The following is a 17294-nucleotide window of genomic DNA, read 5'->3' on the forward strand; positions in this document are numbered from 1 at the left end:
CCGTCCAGCAGACATCCTCCTCTTTAACAGGAGGAGAGTGGCTTAGTGAACTCATGGTCGGGGATAATAGCTAGTTAGCATTAGCTGCCAGACTAGTGCTAATTTAACCAGCCAGCTAGTTGACTTACAACGTAAATATTAAATTAAATGGGGTAGCTAATTGTTTCCACATACGTATGTTTAAATCACAGTGGCAATTAAACCACGAAATCGTATAAAGAACTTGAATGTTCCGACTTTGTTGGCTAGCGAGCTACCGAGGCGGCTGCAGTTGTTGAAGAAGCGTTCCGTCCACTAGATTATACGTCACACTAGAAACATCGCCTGAAAGACACATATCGCCATCTGCTGTCTGGAGGGAGGAAACGCAGTTGAGGAGGGACAACTATTTTTCTTCTTCATTGAATTATAATATTATAAAGCAGTTTAGGGAAATGTTTTTTTCTTTCCATTAAATATCAATATTATATCAACACGTACAAAGAGCAACAAGTGTTGTTTGATTAGTTCAGATTTTATATGAGAATTTAAAACAAACTTAACCTCTACTCCACATCTGTATTTCTGATTCAGTCAAATAACTAGATATCAAAATAAGCACCTAGTTATTGATACCGTTGATATAGAGTAGCAAAAATTACTGTATAAAATTAATAAATAAACTTTACCCAGTACCAAGATATTTTAGCCCAAAACCTGGTTACCTCTGCTAGGAGACTGAAACTTGGCCATAAGTGGATCTTCCAGCAAGACACATCAACATCCACAAAGAAATTGGGCACAAACTCAAAAATGTTCTATGGTCATCTCAGTCTTCGGATTTGAACTCCATTGAAAACCTGTGGTATGAATTGAACAGGGCAGTCCATAAGCGCAGACTAAATAAATCAAGGACCTGGAGAGATTCTGTATGTGTTCTCTAATCTCATAAAACATTTCAGTGTCATTATCCTCCCAAGGGGAAAGTGCTGGAGAATTAAAAACATGGGTGGCAATAATTCAGACCCCTACCTTTTGAGAATTACATTTTAAACTAAATCTCTTTCTCTGAGCAATTGTATTAGTATAAAATAATATAATTTCCTTTTTTTGTGTTGGTGTAACTATACATCATGTAGATGTATATAATGAACAGACTAGGTCTATGCTGCTCCTACATGGTGTAACAATACATCATGTAGATGTATATAATGAACAGACTAGGTCTATACTGCTCCTACATGGTGTAACAATACATCATATAGATGTATATAATGAACAGACTAGGTCTATACTGCTCCTACATGGTGTAACAATACATCATGTAGATGTATATAATGAACAGACTAGGTCTATACTGCTCCTACATGGTGTAACAATACATCATGTAGATGTATATAATGAACAGACTAGGTCTATACTGCTCCTACATGGTGTAACAATACATCATGTAGATGTATATAATGAACAGACTAGGTCTATACTGCTCCTACATGGTGTAACAATACATCATGTAGATGTATATAATGAACAGACTAGGTCTATACTGCTCCTACATGGTGTAACAATACATCATGTAGATGTATATAATGAACAGACTACTGTATCTTAGTCTATGTATTACTCATCTCATATGTATATACTGTATTCTATCCTATTCTACTGTATCTCTCTATGTATTACTCATCTCATATGTATATACTGTATTCTATCCTATTGTACTGTATCTTAGTCTATGTATTACTCATCTCATATGTATATACTGTATTCTATACTATTCTACTGTATTTTAGTCTATGCCACTCTGACATTGCTCGCCCAAATATTTATAAATTCTTAATTCCATTCCTTTACTTTAGATGTGTGTATTTGTTGTGAAGTTGTTACATATTATTGCACTGTTGTCCTTGAGTGGTCCAGCCAGAGCCCGGACTTGAACCCGATCAAACATCTCTGGAGAGACCTGAAAATAGTTGTGCAGCGATGCTCCCCATCCAACCTGACATAGCTTGAGAGGATCTGCAGAGAAGAATGGAAGAAACTACCCAAATACAGGTGTGCCAAGCTTCCAGTGTCATACCCAAGAAGACTCAAGGCTGTAATCGCTGCCAAAGGTGTTTCATCAAAGTACTGAGTTAAGGGTCTGAACACTTATGTAAATGTAGGATTGGGCCGTTGTCATCAAACTTCCATGATTAGTAAGAATTAGGGTAGATTTATAGGACTATTGTTTTTATGATTCATACATACTTTCCTAACCCTAAAATGTACCTAAATAATCTACAAGATCAGAGTATTTTTAAATCTACCAGTTGGTGTTGAAACAGAGACGAATGATGACTTTCTTGAATTGATCCCTAGTTTCTGACTCCGTGTATTCTATTGAGTCCGTCAACAAAATTAGAATTAAAAGGTATTTAAAGGTACAACATTCTAATTAAAGGTATTACCGCATTTAAAAGAATGGCTTAAGATGAAATGTACTCTAAACCCTATTGAATGAAAACTCCATGACAAAATCTGATGGCCAACAATTGTGAGGGTTTTCAGCAAGGTAACCTAACCCAGTAAATATCTTTCCACACTGAGAGCAGTGGTAGGTCTTCCTATCTTCTGTGTGTATTTCTTCATGTTGTTTCAGGTACCGTAACTGGGTAAACCTCTTTCCACACTGGGAACATTGGAAACTCTTTTCTCTTGTGTGTGTCCTCTCATGCTCTTTTAGGTTCCCTAACTTGGTAAAACTCTTTCCACAGTGGGAGCATTCATAAGGGTTTTCTCCTGTATGCGTTCTCTCATGTACTTTCAGGTTCCTTAACCACTTAAAACTCTTTCCACACTGGGAACAGTGGTGTTGTCTCGCTAGTTTGGGCGTCTCTGGGTCTGGTTCCCCTGAAGGAGTCTCCCCGCTGTCAGAGTGAGAGTCTGGTCCCTCTCCTACCAAAGACAAACAGAGTATTTAGTTAAATACTAAACAGAACTGAATTAAACCTCCATGAAATAAAACTGTCTTCCTGTGAGGCTAGATTCCTCAAAAACCTGAAGTCCGTTTTCAGAACATTACATAATTTAATAAAAACTTGGTGGCCGCCCTAATAATAATAATAATGTAGAACATAAAATCTAATCTTTCTCACATGTTTATAGGCTGAGCAGAGCTCTATAATAGGGAAAGGGAAATACCTAGTCAACTGAATGGATTCAACTGAAATGTGTGTCCCGTATTTAACCCTCTGAATCAGAGAGGTGTGGGGGGCTGCCTTAATAGACATCCACGTCATCGGCACCCAGGGAACAGTGGGTTAACTGACTTGCTCAGGGGCAGAATGACAGCTTTTTGCCTTGTCAGCTCTGGGATTTGATCCAGCAACCTTTCGGTTACTGGCCCAACGCTCCTACCTGCCAGTCTACATAATGTCGTATTTTAGGCTGAGCAGAGCTCTATAATAATAGATGTCATGTTTATAGGCTGAACAGAGCTCTATAATAATAGATAATGTCATGTTTATAGGCTGATCAGAGCTCTATAATAATAGATAATGTTGTTTATAGGCTGAGCAGAGCTCTATAATAATAGGTAATGTCATGTTTATAGGCTGAGCAGAGCTCTATAATAATAGATAATGTCATGTTTACAGGCTGAGCAGAGCTCTATAATAATAGATAATGTCATGTTTATAGGCTGAGCAGAGCTCTATAATAATAGATAATGTCATGTTTATAGGCTGATCAGAGCTCTATAATAATAGATAATGTCATGTTTATAGGCTGATCAGAGCTCTATAATAATAGATAATACTATTTCAGTCAATGTTATAGGCTGCATTTGATCCATTGTTATTAACGTTTTGCTGGTGACCCACTTCATCTCTAAAGTAATAATTACCATCTTTTCTAAATGATAATTCTTTAGTTCAGCCTTTCCTTGAAATGGCTATTTTGCCCATGTTTTTTGTCGACTAACAAACGTTTGCTAATATGTTCAGTCTCCCCAAAACGCTTGTCCTTTTAATATGTTCAGTCTCCCCAAAACACTTGTCCTTTTGCTAATATGTTCAGTCTCCCCAAAACACTTGTCCTTTTGCTAATATGTTCAGTCTCCTCAATACGCTTGTCCTTTTGCTAATATGTTCAGTCTCCCCAAAACGCTTGTCCTTTTGCTAATATGTTCAGTCTCCCCAAAACGCTTGTCCTTTTGCTAATATGTTCAGTCTCCCCAAAACACTTGTCCTTTTGCTAATATGTTCAGTCTCCCCAAAACACTTGTCCTTTTGCTAATATGTTCAGTCTCCCCAAAACGCTTGTCCTTTTGATAATATGTTCAGTCTCCCCAAAACGCTTGTCCTTTTGCTAATATGTTCAGTCTCCCCATAACACTTGTCCTTTTGCTAATATGTTCAGTCTCCCCAAAACGCTTGTCCTTTTGCTAATATGTTCAGTCTCCCCAAAACGCTTGTCCTTTTGCTAATATGTTCAGTCTCCCCAAAACACTTGTCCTTTTGATAATATGTTCAGTCTCCCCAAAACACTTGTCCTTTTGATAATATGTTCAGTCTCCCCAAAACGCTTGTCCTTTTGATAATATGTTCAGTCTCCTCATAACACATGTCCTTTTTATGTCAATAATGCTTCTTATTTTATGTATTTCTCCAACATTATTTAGAAATCTGTGTTTGCTGGTATACACACTCTACACAAGGCCTACAATAGACACGTCAAAAGTTTCATTTATAACTTGTTTGCCATTCTGTGAGACAATTAAGTTGTGATTTTGTGGTGGGAGGGACTCTGATGGTATACACATGTTACAGTTAAGCAATAAGACCAGAGGAAGTGTGGTATATGGCCAATATAGCACGGTTAAAGACTGTCCTTATGCACAACGCAACACAGAGTGCCTGGATACAGCCCTTAACCGTGGTATATTGGCCATCTATCACTGAGGTGTCTTATTGCTATTATAAACTGGTTACCAACATAATCAGAACAGTAAAAATACATGTTTTGTCATACCCATGGTATACAGCCTGATATACCACGGCTGTCAGCCAATCAGCATTCAGGGCTTTAATCACCCATTTTAAAATGTAGCTTTAACATTATATTATAACATAAATTGCTATAGTACAGAACAACATTTTCAAGTATAGAATTTCAATATGCTGCTTTAAAACAACACATTCGTTAAAAACCTTTGGACAGTTAGAGCCCGTTTTTAAGACAGTACTTACTGGTGGTAATCAATCTCCTGACTCGTCTGTCAATATGACCGTTATCTCTCCCTGTTTCTCCTCCTTCACTCCAAAAACGGCACCCTCCTCTTTCTCTTCCTCCTCTTCTTTTACTGTAACATTCTCCTCTTTCACTCTGAACGCGTCTTCCTCTTCTTTCACTGTAACGTCTTTCTCTTCTTCTTTCACTGTAACAGCCTCACCCTCTACTTCTTGTTTTACTGTGACATCCTCCTCTTCCTTCTCCTCTTTCACGACAATGTTCAGCCCCAGAGCTTCTTTCTCCGTCCAACAGACCTCTTCTTTAGCAGGCGAGGAATACATCAGTGAGCTAGCTCATGGTCGGGGATGTTAGCTAGCTAGTTAGCATGAGCGACTAGTTTAGTGCTAGGCTAACTTATCAAGCCAGCTAGTTGACTAACAATGTACCTATAACATTTAAATGGGGGCAATTAACTAGATGTCAGAAGTATATTTAAAACACAGAGGCAAATATTCACAGAAACAGTCTAAATGTTTCGGCTGTTGGCTACCAAGGTGGCTGACTCGTTGTTGTTGATCCGTTCCGTCCACTAGATTATACGTCACGCTCGCAGAGTCGCCTGAAAGACGCACATCGCCGTCTACTGACTGGAGGGAAACGCAGTTATGATTGTTTTTTTGTTGTTGCACACAAATGTATTTTTCATTCCTTTCATGAAATAATAATATTATATTGAGACGTTCAAATAGAGCAGTGCATATTTTAAGTGAGAATTTAAAACATACTGTCCTTCACATCTGTATTTAAGGCAGTTTCATATTCATTCATTAATTTGGTCACTGCGCTCAATGCAATGGCACTTACAAATGTAGATCCTTCAAACACCCCCAAACAGGGAAACAGATCCCAATCACAGGTGTTATCAGTTTCACCACTAAGGCAGTTATTTATCTTTTCATTTGTCCTTGTGGTAAAATCTTTTTGGAAGCGAACCCCTTGATTTCGTCCCTACATTATATCGGCATCGAACACGTCACCCTCCCTAGGAGAGGGGGTGACCTCGACAATTTATTGTTAAAAACAAGAGGCTGTCTGGATCTTTAATTTAAAGACCTTTGCTCCCGTCGGTCTCAACGTAGCCATTACTGTAATATTGCTATTCATTGTAAATGTTTGCAGGTCTATGTATCCATTATTGTAATATTGCTATTCATTGTAAATGTTTGGAGGTCTATGTATCCATTATTGTAATATTGCTATTCATTGTAAATGTTTAGAGGTCTATGTATCCATTATTGTAATATTGCTATTCATTGTAAATGTTTAGAGGTCTATGTATCCATTATTGTAATATTGCTATTCATTGTAAATGTTTGCAGGTCTATGTATCCATTATTGTAATATTGCTATTCATTGTAAATGTTTGCAGGTCTATGTATCCATTATTGTAATATTGCTATTCATTGTAAATGTTTGGAGGTCTATGTATCCATTATTGTAATATTGCTATTCATTGTAAATGTTTGGAGGTCTATGTATCCATTATTGTAATATTGCTATTCATTGTAAATGTTTAGAGGTCTATGTATGCATTATTGTAATATTGCTATTCATTGTAAATGTTTGGAGGTCTACATAGCCAAATTGTATCTATGATCGTATGCTATCCATTTATGTTTTCATATGTTCTATTTATATCTGTAAATGAACCAATGATATCAGGCCACACTCAGACATGATTACAGACACCTGTGTGTGTCCTTTGACACAATATAAACCAGTTACCTGCAGTGTTTGTCATTATACCGTGATGAAGACAGCTTGTCTGTGAAAACGTTGGTTATTAGGTTATTAAATTATTGCATCTGAGCTCCTAGAGTGTGAGGTTCTCCTTTTCTTTTTCAGGCCACCGGGGTCTGACAACTTGGATGGAAAAATTACTGAGGATAATAGAGGACGACATCGCCACTCCTATTTGCCATATGTTCAATATAAGCCTACTAGAAAGTGAGAAAACCCTACCTTGTCACAACACAACTGATTGGCTCAAATGCATTAAGGAAAGACATTTCACAAATTAACTTTTAATTATTATTTGTTCTGTGACAAATGGTGAATTAGTTATTGATTTATACCACTTTTAAATGGCATTTTATATATTTATGCATTTCTATAAAATCAAAACTGGAATTTTTGTTTAAAAAAAGTTGTAAAAGTATGCTAGACATGTATATAATAAATCTAGTTTGATGTTTCTGTGATAATCAATGAATTAGTTATTGATTTATACCATTTTAAATGGCTTTTGGCCAATGTCTGTTGAATATCTGAATGTGTGAATATAAATCCAACTTTACCTCGGTCTTAACTTTCATTGTCTAGGTCTCATTTTTAGCCATCTTACTCATTGCTATAACCAGGACATTGTGATTAGGAAACTATGAGAACCACACAAAGTCCAGGGGGTGATCACACTCTACCACTAAGGGTCAGTTTAGTTGGAGCAACGTAAGACAGTCTCGTGTTCCAATTGTATGTTTCAGTACCATGAATTGTTCCAGTTCACACCGAGGTGAAGGGCGGAATAATGGAAGGAATGAATCCCAGCCTGACGCTCATCACCTGTGGAAGGCGGGACTTCCAGTCAGGAGCGGATTTCATTGGCCTTTTCAGGTGTGATTTTAGATCCTTCAACAGAAGTCGCGACTCCCAATAGTATGTTGTACCAAAGTTGACTGACCCTTAAGGGAACTACACTGCCATAAATACAAGGAAAGTCAAGTAGTGTTGTATTTTTTTATTATTTTTAATTACAAATCCGGCAAGGCACCAACTTTAAGAAGGGTTTAAAACAAAGGTTTCAACCAATTCATAAATGTTATTGAATGTAGGTATGTTTCGCCTTTAATGTAATGGCATTGAAAACAATGAAAAAAGGCGAATATCTGTGTTTGAATACTCATACTAACATACTGTATACTAGATACTTAATGAGTATATACTACATACTATTAGTTAATTGTAGTATACTGTAACTACATACTTAATGAGTATATACAACATACTATTAGTTAATTGTAGTATACTGTAACTACATACTTAATGAGTATATACTACATACTATTAGTTCACCTGTTAGGGATAGGGGGCAGTATTTACACGGCCGGATAAAAAAACGTACCCGATTTAATTTGGTTATTACTACTGCCCAGAAACTCGAATATGCATATAATTATTGGCTTTGGATAGAAAACACCCTAAAGTTTCTAAAACTGTTTGAATGGTGTCTGTGAGTATAACAGAACTCATATGGCAGGCAAAAACCTGAGAAGATTCCTTACAGGAAGTGGCCTGTCTGACAATTTCTTGGGCTTCTTCACTCTCTTAATTGAAAACTTAGGATCTCTGCTGTAACGTGACACTTCCTACGGCTCCCATAGGCTCTCAGAAGGCGGGAAAAAGCTGAATGATGTCTTTGCAGCCCCTGGCTGAAAAACAGCGCATTTGGTAAGTGGTCTATCAGAGGACAATGAGACTGAGGCGCGTGCACGAGGCAACCCCATGTTTTTATTTTCTCTGTCTTTGAACTAAAACAGGGTTTCCCGGTCGGATTATTATCGCTTTTTTACGAGAAAAATTGCATAAAAATTGATTTTAAATAGAGGTTGACATGCTTCGAAGTACGGTAATGGAATATTTAGAATTTTTTTGTCACGAAACGCGTCGGGCGCGTCACCCTTCTTTACCCTTCGGATAGTGTCTTGAACGCACGAACAAAACAGAGGATATTTGAACATAACTATGGATTATTTTGAACCAAACCAACATTTGTTATTGAAGTAGAAGTCCTGGGAGTGCATTCTGACGAAGAACAGCAAAGCTAATAACTTTTTTCTTATAGTAAATCTGACTTTGGTGAAGGCTAAACTTGGTGGGTGTCTAAATAGCTAGCCCGTGATGGCTGGGCTATCTACTCAGAATATTGCAAAATGTGCTTTCACCGAAAAGCTATTTTAAAATCGGACATAGCGAGTGCATAAAGGAGTTCTGTATCTCTAATTCTTAAAATAATTGTTATGTTTTTTGTGAACGTTTATCGTGAGTAATTTAGTAAATTCACCGGAAGTTTGCGGTGGGTATGCTAGTTCTGAACGTCACATGCTAATGTAAAAAGCTGGTTTTTGATATAAATATGAACTTGATTGAACAAAACATGCATGTATTGTATAACATAATGTCCTAGGATTGTCATCTGATGAAGATCATCAAAGATTAGTGCTGCATTTAGCTGTGGTTTGGGTTTATGTGACATTATATGCTAGCTTGAAAATGGGTGTCTGATTATTTCTGGCTGGGTACTCTGGGTACTCGTCTTCAAATCTGAAAACGCTGTGAAGCCACGCCCATTTCCTGAAGATTTGCATTATGGGCCCTAACGTACTGCGTGTTTACGTCATATTATGGTGAATTTAGTACGACATCCGGGAACTTTTGGCATACTAACTATATCATACTATTACCAATAAGCATACTATACACTCAATTAACATCACAAATAGTACGGTTAGTATGAGTATTCTAACACAGCTAATGACTTATCAACAGCTCTAACAATTTGACCCCACAGGAAATCTACACTGGCAGTTATAGAAAGACCCATTTACTATATAACCATTGATTCTTGAAGAATATAACTTATAAATTCCTCAAATGTTTCAACTGTATTACCCCACCAGAAACCAAAACATAAGCTTGTTTAACGCCACTGTTTGTAAACAAGCACTATATAGCCTTGAAATCTGGTTAAAAACTATCATTTTGACCTTATGGATGGCCAGTGCTTGTATTTATAGTGTAGTCAATTCAGGGGGTAGTCCTGAGCTGGACTCAAACCTGGGTCCAGCGACTGTCAAGCCAACACCTTATAACTGTTACGCCAAGATGTCTGAACTTCTTGACGAGGTCGCTAGGTGTTGGGTTACGGTTTCTACAATAGCTTTCTCTATGAATTTGAGAGTGGTTACATTTCTCCAGCCCCCATTCCTCAGCTGTTTACCAAACCAAGTCTCTGGGCTGACAATTTTGTTGCTGTTTAAATCCTAGGTTACCCCTATAAAACATCTATCAACCAATCCGCAGTTCATACAATAACAAAGCTGTCATTCCACCACTAGTTTGGTTATAAGATGATGGATGGGGCTGGAGAAATGTAACTACTCTCAAATTCATAGATAGACCTACGGATGCAAGGACTGACCATCCATGACATCAACATTATAGTTTTAATTATGTTGAGTGTTTACAGTGTTTCTTTATCATTTCAATTGTTTCTAAACATTGTAGTATAAAAAGCTTATTTGGGGTTCTGATGGGGTACAACAGTTGAACTAAGCTCATGAGGCATGTGTTATATTCTTCAAGAATCAATGGCTATAAATAATTTAAAAATCTAAATATGGATGTAGCTATTGGATATTTCCCCTTTAACACCAAACATCAGTTCAACAACTGCAGAGTTTGTGCCTCTGTATTTAAGACAGTACTTACTAGTGTTAATCAGGGCCCGTTTATCGTTAGAACCATTGGACGCCTTAACATGCCTTTGGGAAACCGAGACCAGATATCCAGTTTCCTCCTCTTCATCCTCGTCTTCTTCCAATGTGACAGTCATCTCCCCCTCCTCCTCTTTCACTCCAAGAACTGCATCCTCCTCTTCTTTTACTGTAACATCCTCCTCCTCTTTCTCTTCCTCTTCTTTAACAGTAACATCCTCCTCCTCTTTCACGACAACGTTCAGACACAGTCCCTCTTTCTCCGTCCAGCAGACCTCTTCTTTAGCAAGAGAGTAGCTTAGTGAACTCATGGTCGGAAATGCTAGCTAGCTAGGCTAACGCTAACTTAACCAACCCGCTAGCTGACTAATAACAACAACACCGTAAATATGAAATTAAAACGGATAACTAACTAGACGACAGAAGTGGGTTAAATATACACGAAAGCGTCTAAAGAGCTTTATTGGTTCGGCTATTTTGTCAAGCAAACTACCGAGGTGGCTGAATATTTTTTTTATTTTTATTATTATTATTTTTTAAGTTTGCACAAATCTTTATTTAACTTGCTGTAAATAACAGTAACATGCAAAACATAAACATAACATAACATAACAGCCAGAGGGAATCCAAAGAAATTAGAGAAAAATAAAAAAAAACTATTATATCAAATCAAATACAGACATATATCAAATACATTTTTTTGACATATTGTTTTGTATACGTTTTAAAGATTCTACGTACTGTTCCAAATCAGATAAAAAAAATTAAGAAAAGGGGCTTTTTCTTCATAAATTTTGATTTATGGATAAAAGATTTTCCTAATAAAATAAAGAGATTTATGACATACTCACGTTCAATTGTGGAATCAGTGCAGTAAAATAATATGTCAAACTTAGTAATATCAATGGTTGTATGCAATTTGCGGCTAAGATATAGTTTTACATCAGTCCAAAACACTTCACTATATAAACAATTACAGAATAAGTGTTCAATAGATTCAGTTTCTAGTTCACAAACTGCATTCACTGGTAACGTCAAATATATATTTAGAAATCAAGCTATTACACGGATAGCATCTATGGATTATCTTAAAGGAGATCTCCTTTACTTTATTGGTCACCATAAATCTGTGTGGAGTGAGCCAAGCACGGCGCCAGTTTACATCAAACGATGAAGCCCAACAAAATATCGCAGAGGGAATAGACTTCCTGTAGAAAATATCCCTTATTAAACGATTGTTGAATTTCGTATCTAGTAGACCAATGCCATTCACCTGAATATCGCTTACAATCGGAGATATTCCAAAATATGCATTATTCTAAAGTAAAGTTTTTATCCCACTAGGTATAGCTTTAATAACAGTGTCATATTCCTTGCTTGAAACCTCAAAGTTGTATATTTCCATAAATTCTCTCTGTGTAAATAGATTCCCACTGTTATTAACCAATTGGCTGACAAGAACAATGTTTTTCGAGAACCATTTATGGTTAAATAACATCTTATTTCTATGTAATATTGACCCATTGTTCCAAATAAAACATTTATGAGGTGAAAAGTTGTGTTTATACAACAAAGCCCAGCACATTAAAGCCTGCTTGTGAAAAACCTCCAGTTTCACAGAAATTTTCACAGGACATTGTAGTAAAAAATTAAGCCCGCCGAACTTCTGAAAAACAAAATGAGGTATAATATTCCAGAAGCTATGAGGATTTTTTATGTACCTTTTAATCCAGTTGACCTTTGATATCTGATTGAAGAGAGTGAAATCTAAGACATTTAGACCGCCATCACAAACCCTGTTGGTGATAACATCTCTTTTTATCTTATGTGGCTTGTTTTTCCATATGAAGTTGTACAAAAGCCTATCTAAGGTACAGCAAGTGGATTTGGGAATGTCAATAGATGAAAAAAGATAGGATGCACGAGATAGCCCCTCAGCTTTGGATAAAAGCACCCTTCCTTGAAGACTTAAATCCCTCCCTAACCATGAGGATAATTTTTTTTGACAGATTCAGTTACAGGGTTCAAATTAAGATCATTCATAGCCTTAAGATTTTGGTGATCTTTACACCGAGGTAGGTTACAGTATCTTTTTCAGAGATGTTACAATCTGCTGGGTTGACAGCTCCTTTCACAACAAACAACTCACATTTGGAAAGATTTAAAGTCAAGCCTGAGATTTTGGAGAACTGCTTCACGATATCCAATGCTAATCTAGCTTGAGATACATTTTTCAAAAAAAGTGAGGTGTCATCCGCCAGTTGGGATATCTTGATCTCTCTGGACTGGAATGTAATGCCTTCAAATGGACTTTTATGAACTAATGAGCATAACATTTGAGAAACTAACAAAAATAAAAAGGTGAAATTGGACAACCTTGTCGTATTCCTTTGTAAATGTTAAATCTTGAGGATGTTCCATGACAGAGTTTGATACAGCTATTGCCACCATTATACAGAGTTCTAATAGCATCAACAAAGAAACGACCAAATTTCAAATGCTTAAGACAATCAAATATAAAATTGTGACTTACTGTATCAAATGCTTTCTGAAAATCCAGAAATAGGATAACAGGGAAGTCATCTAATAGATCACGATACTCAACCAAGTCTAATATCAGCCTCAGATTATTAGATATATGGCGCCCTTTCATAAACCCTGATTGACATTCATCAATCAGATCATTTAAGCAAGACTTTAACCTTTTGCAAAGATTAAGGCTATAATTTTGTAGTCGTTATTTAGGAGTGTGATTGGACGCCAATTATCAATACTTAGGAGATCCTTGTGTGGTTTAGGTATAAGAGTAATAACCCCTTGCTTCAGAGAGGCAGGTAGTTCTCCCTTCTTTATAGCCTCCTTAAAGGTTTCAAGTAAAAAAAGGTGCTATTTCTTCAAAGAAGGTTTTGTAAAATTCAGAGGTTAATCCATCACAACCTGGAGATTTGTTCTTTTTTAACTGAGCAACCCCGTACTGGATGTCCATAATGGATCAATCTTGGCAACAAGACTGATTGAGTTCTTCACTAATCGAATTAACATTCTCTATAGAATCAAGGAGATCCTTAGAGTCACTCAAATTGTTATCTAAGGAGTAAAGATTCTCATAAAATGTAGTGGTAAATTCTGATATCAACTCTCTATCCTCAGTGGTAACCCCATTAATTTTAAGTTTCCGAAATGTGTTGAGTTCCCCTCTCCTCTTCTCCAAATTAAAAAAGTATCTACTGTTCTTTTCTCCTTTTTCAAGCCATTGTTTTCTAGATCTTATGAAAGCTCCTCTAGCCTTTTCCTCATACAATGTATCTAGTTGATTCTGTAAATCATTCAATTTAGCTTTCTCATTAAGATCAAAATGCTCAATATCTGTGATATCGGCAATTGTCTTAGAGAGTTCAGCTACCTCACATCTCCTTCTTAAAGCAAGCCGTTTTCCATAAGTAATACAGGCTGAGCGGATTTTAAATTTCAGCAGTTCCCAATATTTCCCATATTCTGCATTAGATGTAGCTAAACTCCAGTAAACAGAAATTAGATTCTTAATCACATTTTTTAAATCATCATGCAATAACAATGAGTTATTTCGTTTCCAGTAACCACCAGAGTATTTCTTACCATCATTACTGCATATTCTTACAGTCAACCATATGACTTTATGATCCGTCAGGACTGCAGGCAGTATTTTCACCTCTACAGTGTTGGGCACAAGACTAGAGGTTATCACCCACAAATCAATTCTTGATTGTAAGGAACGATCTCTATTACTCCATGTGTATTGTATCTCTCCAGGGTTTTTTACTCTCCATATGTCAATTAAGTCCAGGCTTTGGCAGAAATTCACCAACTTGTTCACACCAATGTTAGGCCTATGAGGCAATCTATCAGTCTCATTAGAATAAACCATATTAAAATCTCCACCAACTATTATCTGACTGGATGGATATTTTCTCAGAAGATTTTAAAGAATTTCTTCAATTTCCTCTAGAAGTAAGTTATTTGGAGGACTAGAACAGTATCCATATACATTACACAACACAAATAATCTGTCCATGTGGTTGATGACCGCTACTAGCCAATGTCCATTGGAGTCCATTTGAGTAAACAAAAAATTTCCCTTTGAAATTGTGTGCTAAAATTGCAACCCCAGCTGAATAATTTGTCCCGTGGGCCAAAAAAATGTCACTGCCCCACTGATTTTTCCAATAATTATAGTCCTCTTTGCATGAATGTGTTTCTTGAACGAATACAAGATCTGCGTTGCAGTCCTTACAAAACAAAAAAAAGCTTTTCTCTTCAACATGTTACGTATCCCCCTGGCATTGATTGACATAAACTTCAAGTCCATATCTATAGAATAGAAAGAAAAATCCTATGCAATCTCAACTTTACCCTCTCTATAAAAAGTTGCTTCATATATGTATTAAGAGAATTCTGAACTTGTAAAATAGTAACACCATGTTTCAAAAGTAGAACGTTCAGTTTGCAGTGGGGAAGGAACTACCTTGTAAACCTACCGACAGAACAAATCAAATCACCCCGGTCGTATTTCTTTACCGTTGGCAAAAAAAGCTCTGATTCCCCTGTAGTATCCACCGTTTCCTTGATTTCGGGCCTGTTGTACGAGAGGCCACAATTTTGCCTTTGCTGCCTTGTCTGCTGCAGTCAAGTCCTCACCGAATCTAAGTTTTCTTTCTTTCAGAAAGGCGCTTTCCTTTGCTTTCTTCCAAACTGCATCTCTCGCTGTGCGAAAAGCAAACTGGATGATGATCGATCGGCTGACGATGGCATCATGTTTCTTCCCAATACGATGAGCGACATCCACAGCCATATCCATATATCCATCGGGAAAGTCCGGTGCCACACGGTTACAGATGTCTCTTACTAAGCGCTTCACATTCTCATCCTGGTCCTCGGGGACACCGTAAAGCCGTAGCCCCCACCTTCTCCGGTATCGCTCTGCTTCCGATAAGCGCTCTTGCATGTCTGCGATGGTCTTCTCCTGAGCAATGCATTTCTCAGACGTAGCAGTGTTTGCAAGTTTAAGCTCTTCGATACTCTTGTATGCATGATTCAGAGAGGTCTCGAGGTCAACTATTTTTGATGTGTTTTCGCGTATCATTTTCTCCAGACCGTCGGCTCTTTCGTTTATCTTTGCAGAGACAGCATCGATTATGTTGACCTGTAATTCGCGCAAAGACAATTCTTTCTGTGTCTTTTTGGGTGCAGGACTATTGACTGCATTTTCAGAATCAACCGAATGTCCAGAATCCTCCATTTCTTCTCCTGAGGAGTCAGGTGGCGGTTTTTCTCCAACGTATGAGTGCTCAGCTAGCAACTGCCTTCTCCTCCCTTTGCTCTTTCGCACATTTTTTCCTTCCATTTCTCAAAGTTATGAATCAAATTATCGGTCAACTAAGTGTTGTTCTCTATTGTGTTTACTATAAGCCAAGTTCCGTTACATTTAAGTAAGTTTGAGAGGGATAAAAGTTAAGGTTACTCGGAGCAAGCTGAAATCTCGTCTACACTCGCCGCCATCTTCCAGCGCCTCGGTGCTCAAACCTGTTGAACCTACATTGCCGTTCAAAAGTTTGGGGTCAATTAGAAATGTCCTTGTTTTCCATGAAAACATTCATGAAATGAGTTGCATAATGAATAGGAAACATAGTCAAGACTTTGACAAGGTTTTAAGTCCTGGCAGAGTTGTGCAGACTCAGGACAACGGAGCTTTGGAGGAATACGCAGATTTAAAGAGGAGTCCGTAATTTGCTTTCTAATGATCATGATCTTTTCCTCAAAGAAGTTCATGAATTTATTACTGCTGAAGTGAAAGCCATCCTCTCTTGGGGAATGCTGCTTTTTAGCTAGCTTTGCGACAGTATCAAAAATAAATTTTGGATTGTTCTTATTTTCCTCAATTAAGCAGCAGTGAGGGCTCTTCATACTGCACAGTTTGGTGTTGCGCCATTTCCGTTCCAATTTTCTGGAAGCTTGCTTCAGAGCTCGTGTATTTTCAGTATACCAGGGAGCTAGTTTCTTATGACAAATGTTTTGAGTTTTTTGGGGTGCAATTTAGGGTATTGTGCAAAGTTAAATTGAGTTCCTCAGTTAGGTGGTTAACTGTTTTTTGTCCTCTGATGTCCTTGGATAGGCATAGGGAGTCTGGAAGGGCATCAAGGAATCTTTGGGTTGTCTGAGAATTTATAGCATGACTTTTGATGCTCCTTGGTTGGGGTCTGAGCAGATTATTTGTTGTGATTGCTAATGTAATAAAATGGAGGTCCGATAGTCCAGGATTATGAGGAAAAACATTAAGATCCACAAAATTTATTCCACGGGACAAAACTAGGTCCAGAGTATGACTGTGGCAGTGAGTAGGTCCAGAGACATGTTGGACAAAACCCACTGAGTCGATGATGGCTCCGAAAGCCTTTTGGAGTGGGTCTGTGGACTTTTCCATGTGAATATTAAAGTCACCAAAAATTTGAATATTATCTGCTGTGACTACAATGACTGATAGGAACTCAGGGAACTCAGGCCTGTAAACAGTAG

General features: G+C 37.4%; 1 protein-coding gene across 1 annotated transcript in view; it reads right to left on the reverse strand.

Annotated features, from left to right (window-relative positions):
* Positions 1-2081: 2081 nt before the first annotated feature.
* LOC123732753 (zinc finger protein 135-like) overlaps positions 2082-17294 on the reverse strand; it is an 84216-nt gene continuing 69003 nt past the window's right edge. The window contains exon 4 of the mRNA XM_045712006.1: positions 2082-2792. Coding sequence (XP_045567962.1) covers positions 2465-2792 — 328 coding nt within the window. The 3' untranslated portion in view covers positions 2082-2464. The remainder of the gene's footprint in view (positions 2793-17294) is intronic.

Source organism: Salmo salar, chromosome ssa02, assembly GCF_905237065.1.
Source record: "Salmo salar chromosome ssa02, Ssal_v3.1, whole genome shotgun sequence".
NCBI classification, from domain to species: Eukaryota; Metazoa; Chordata; class Actinopteri; order Salmoniformes; family Salmonidae; genus Salmo; species Salmo salar.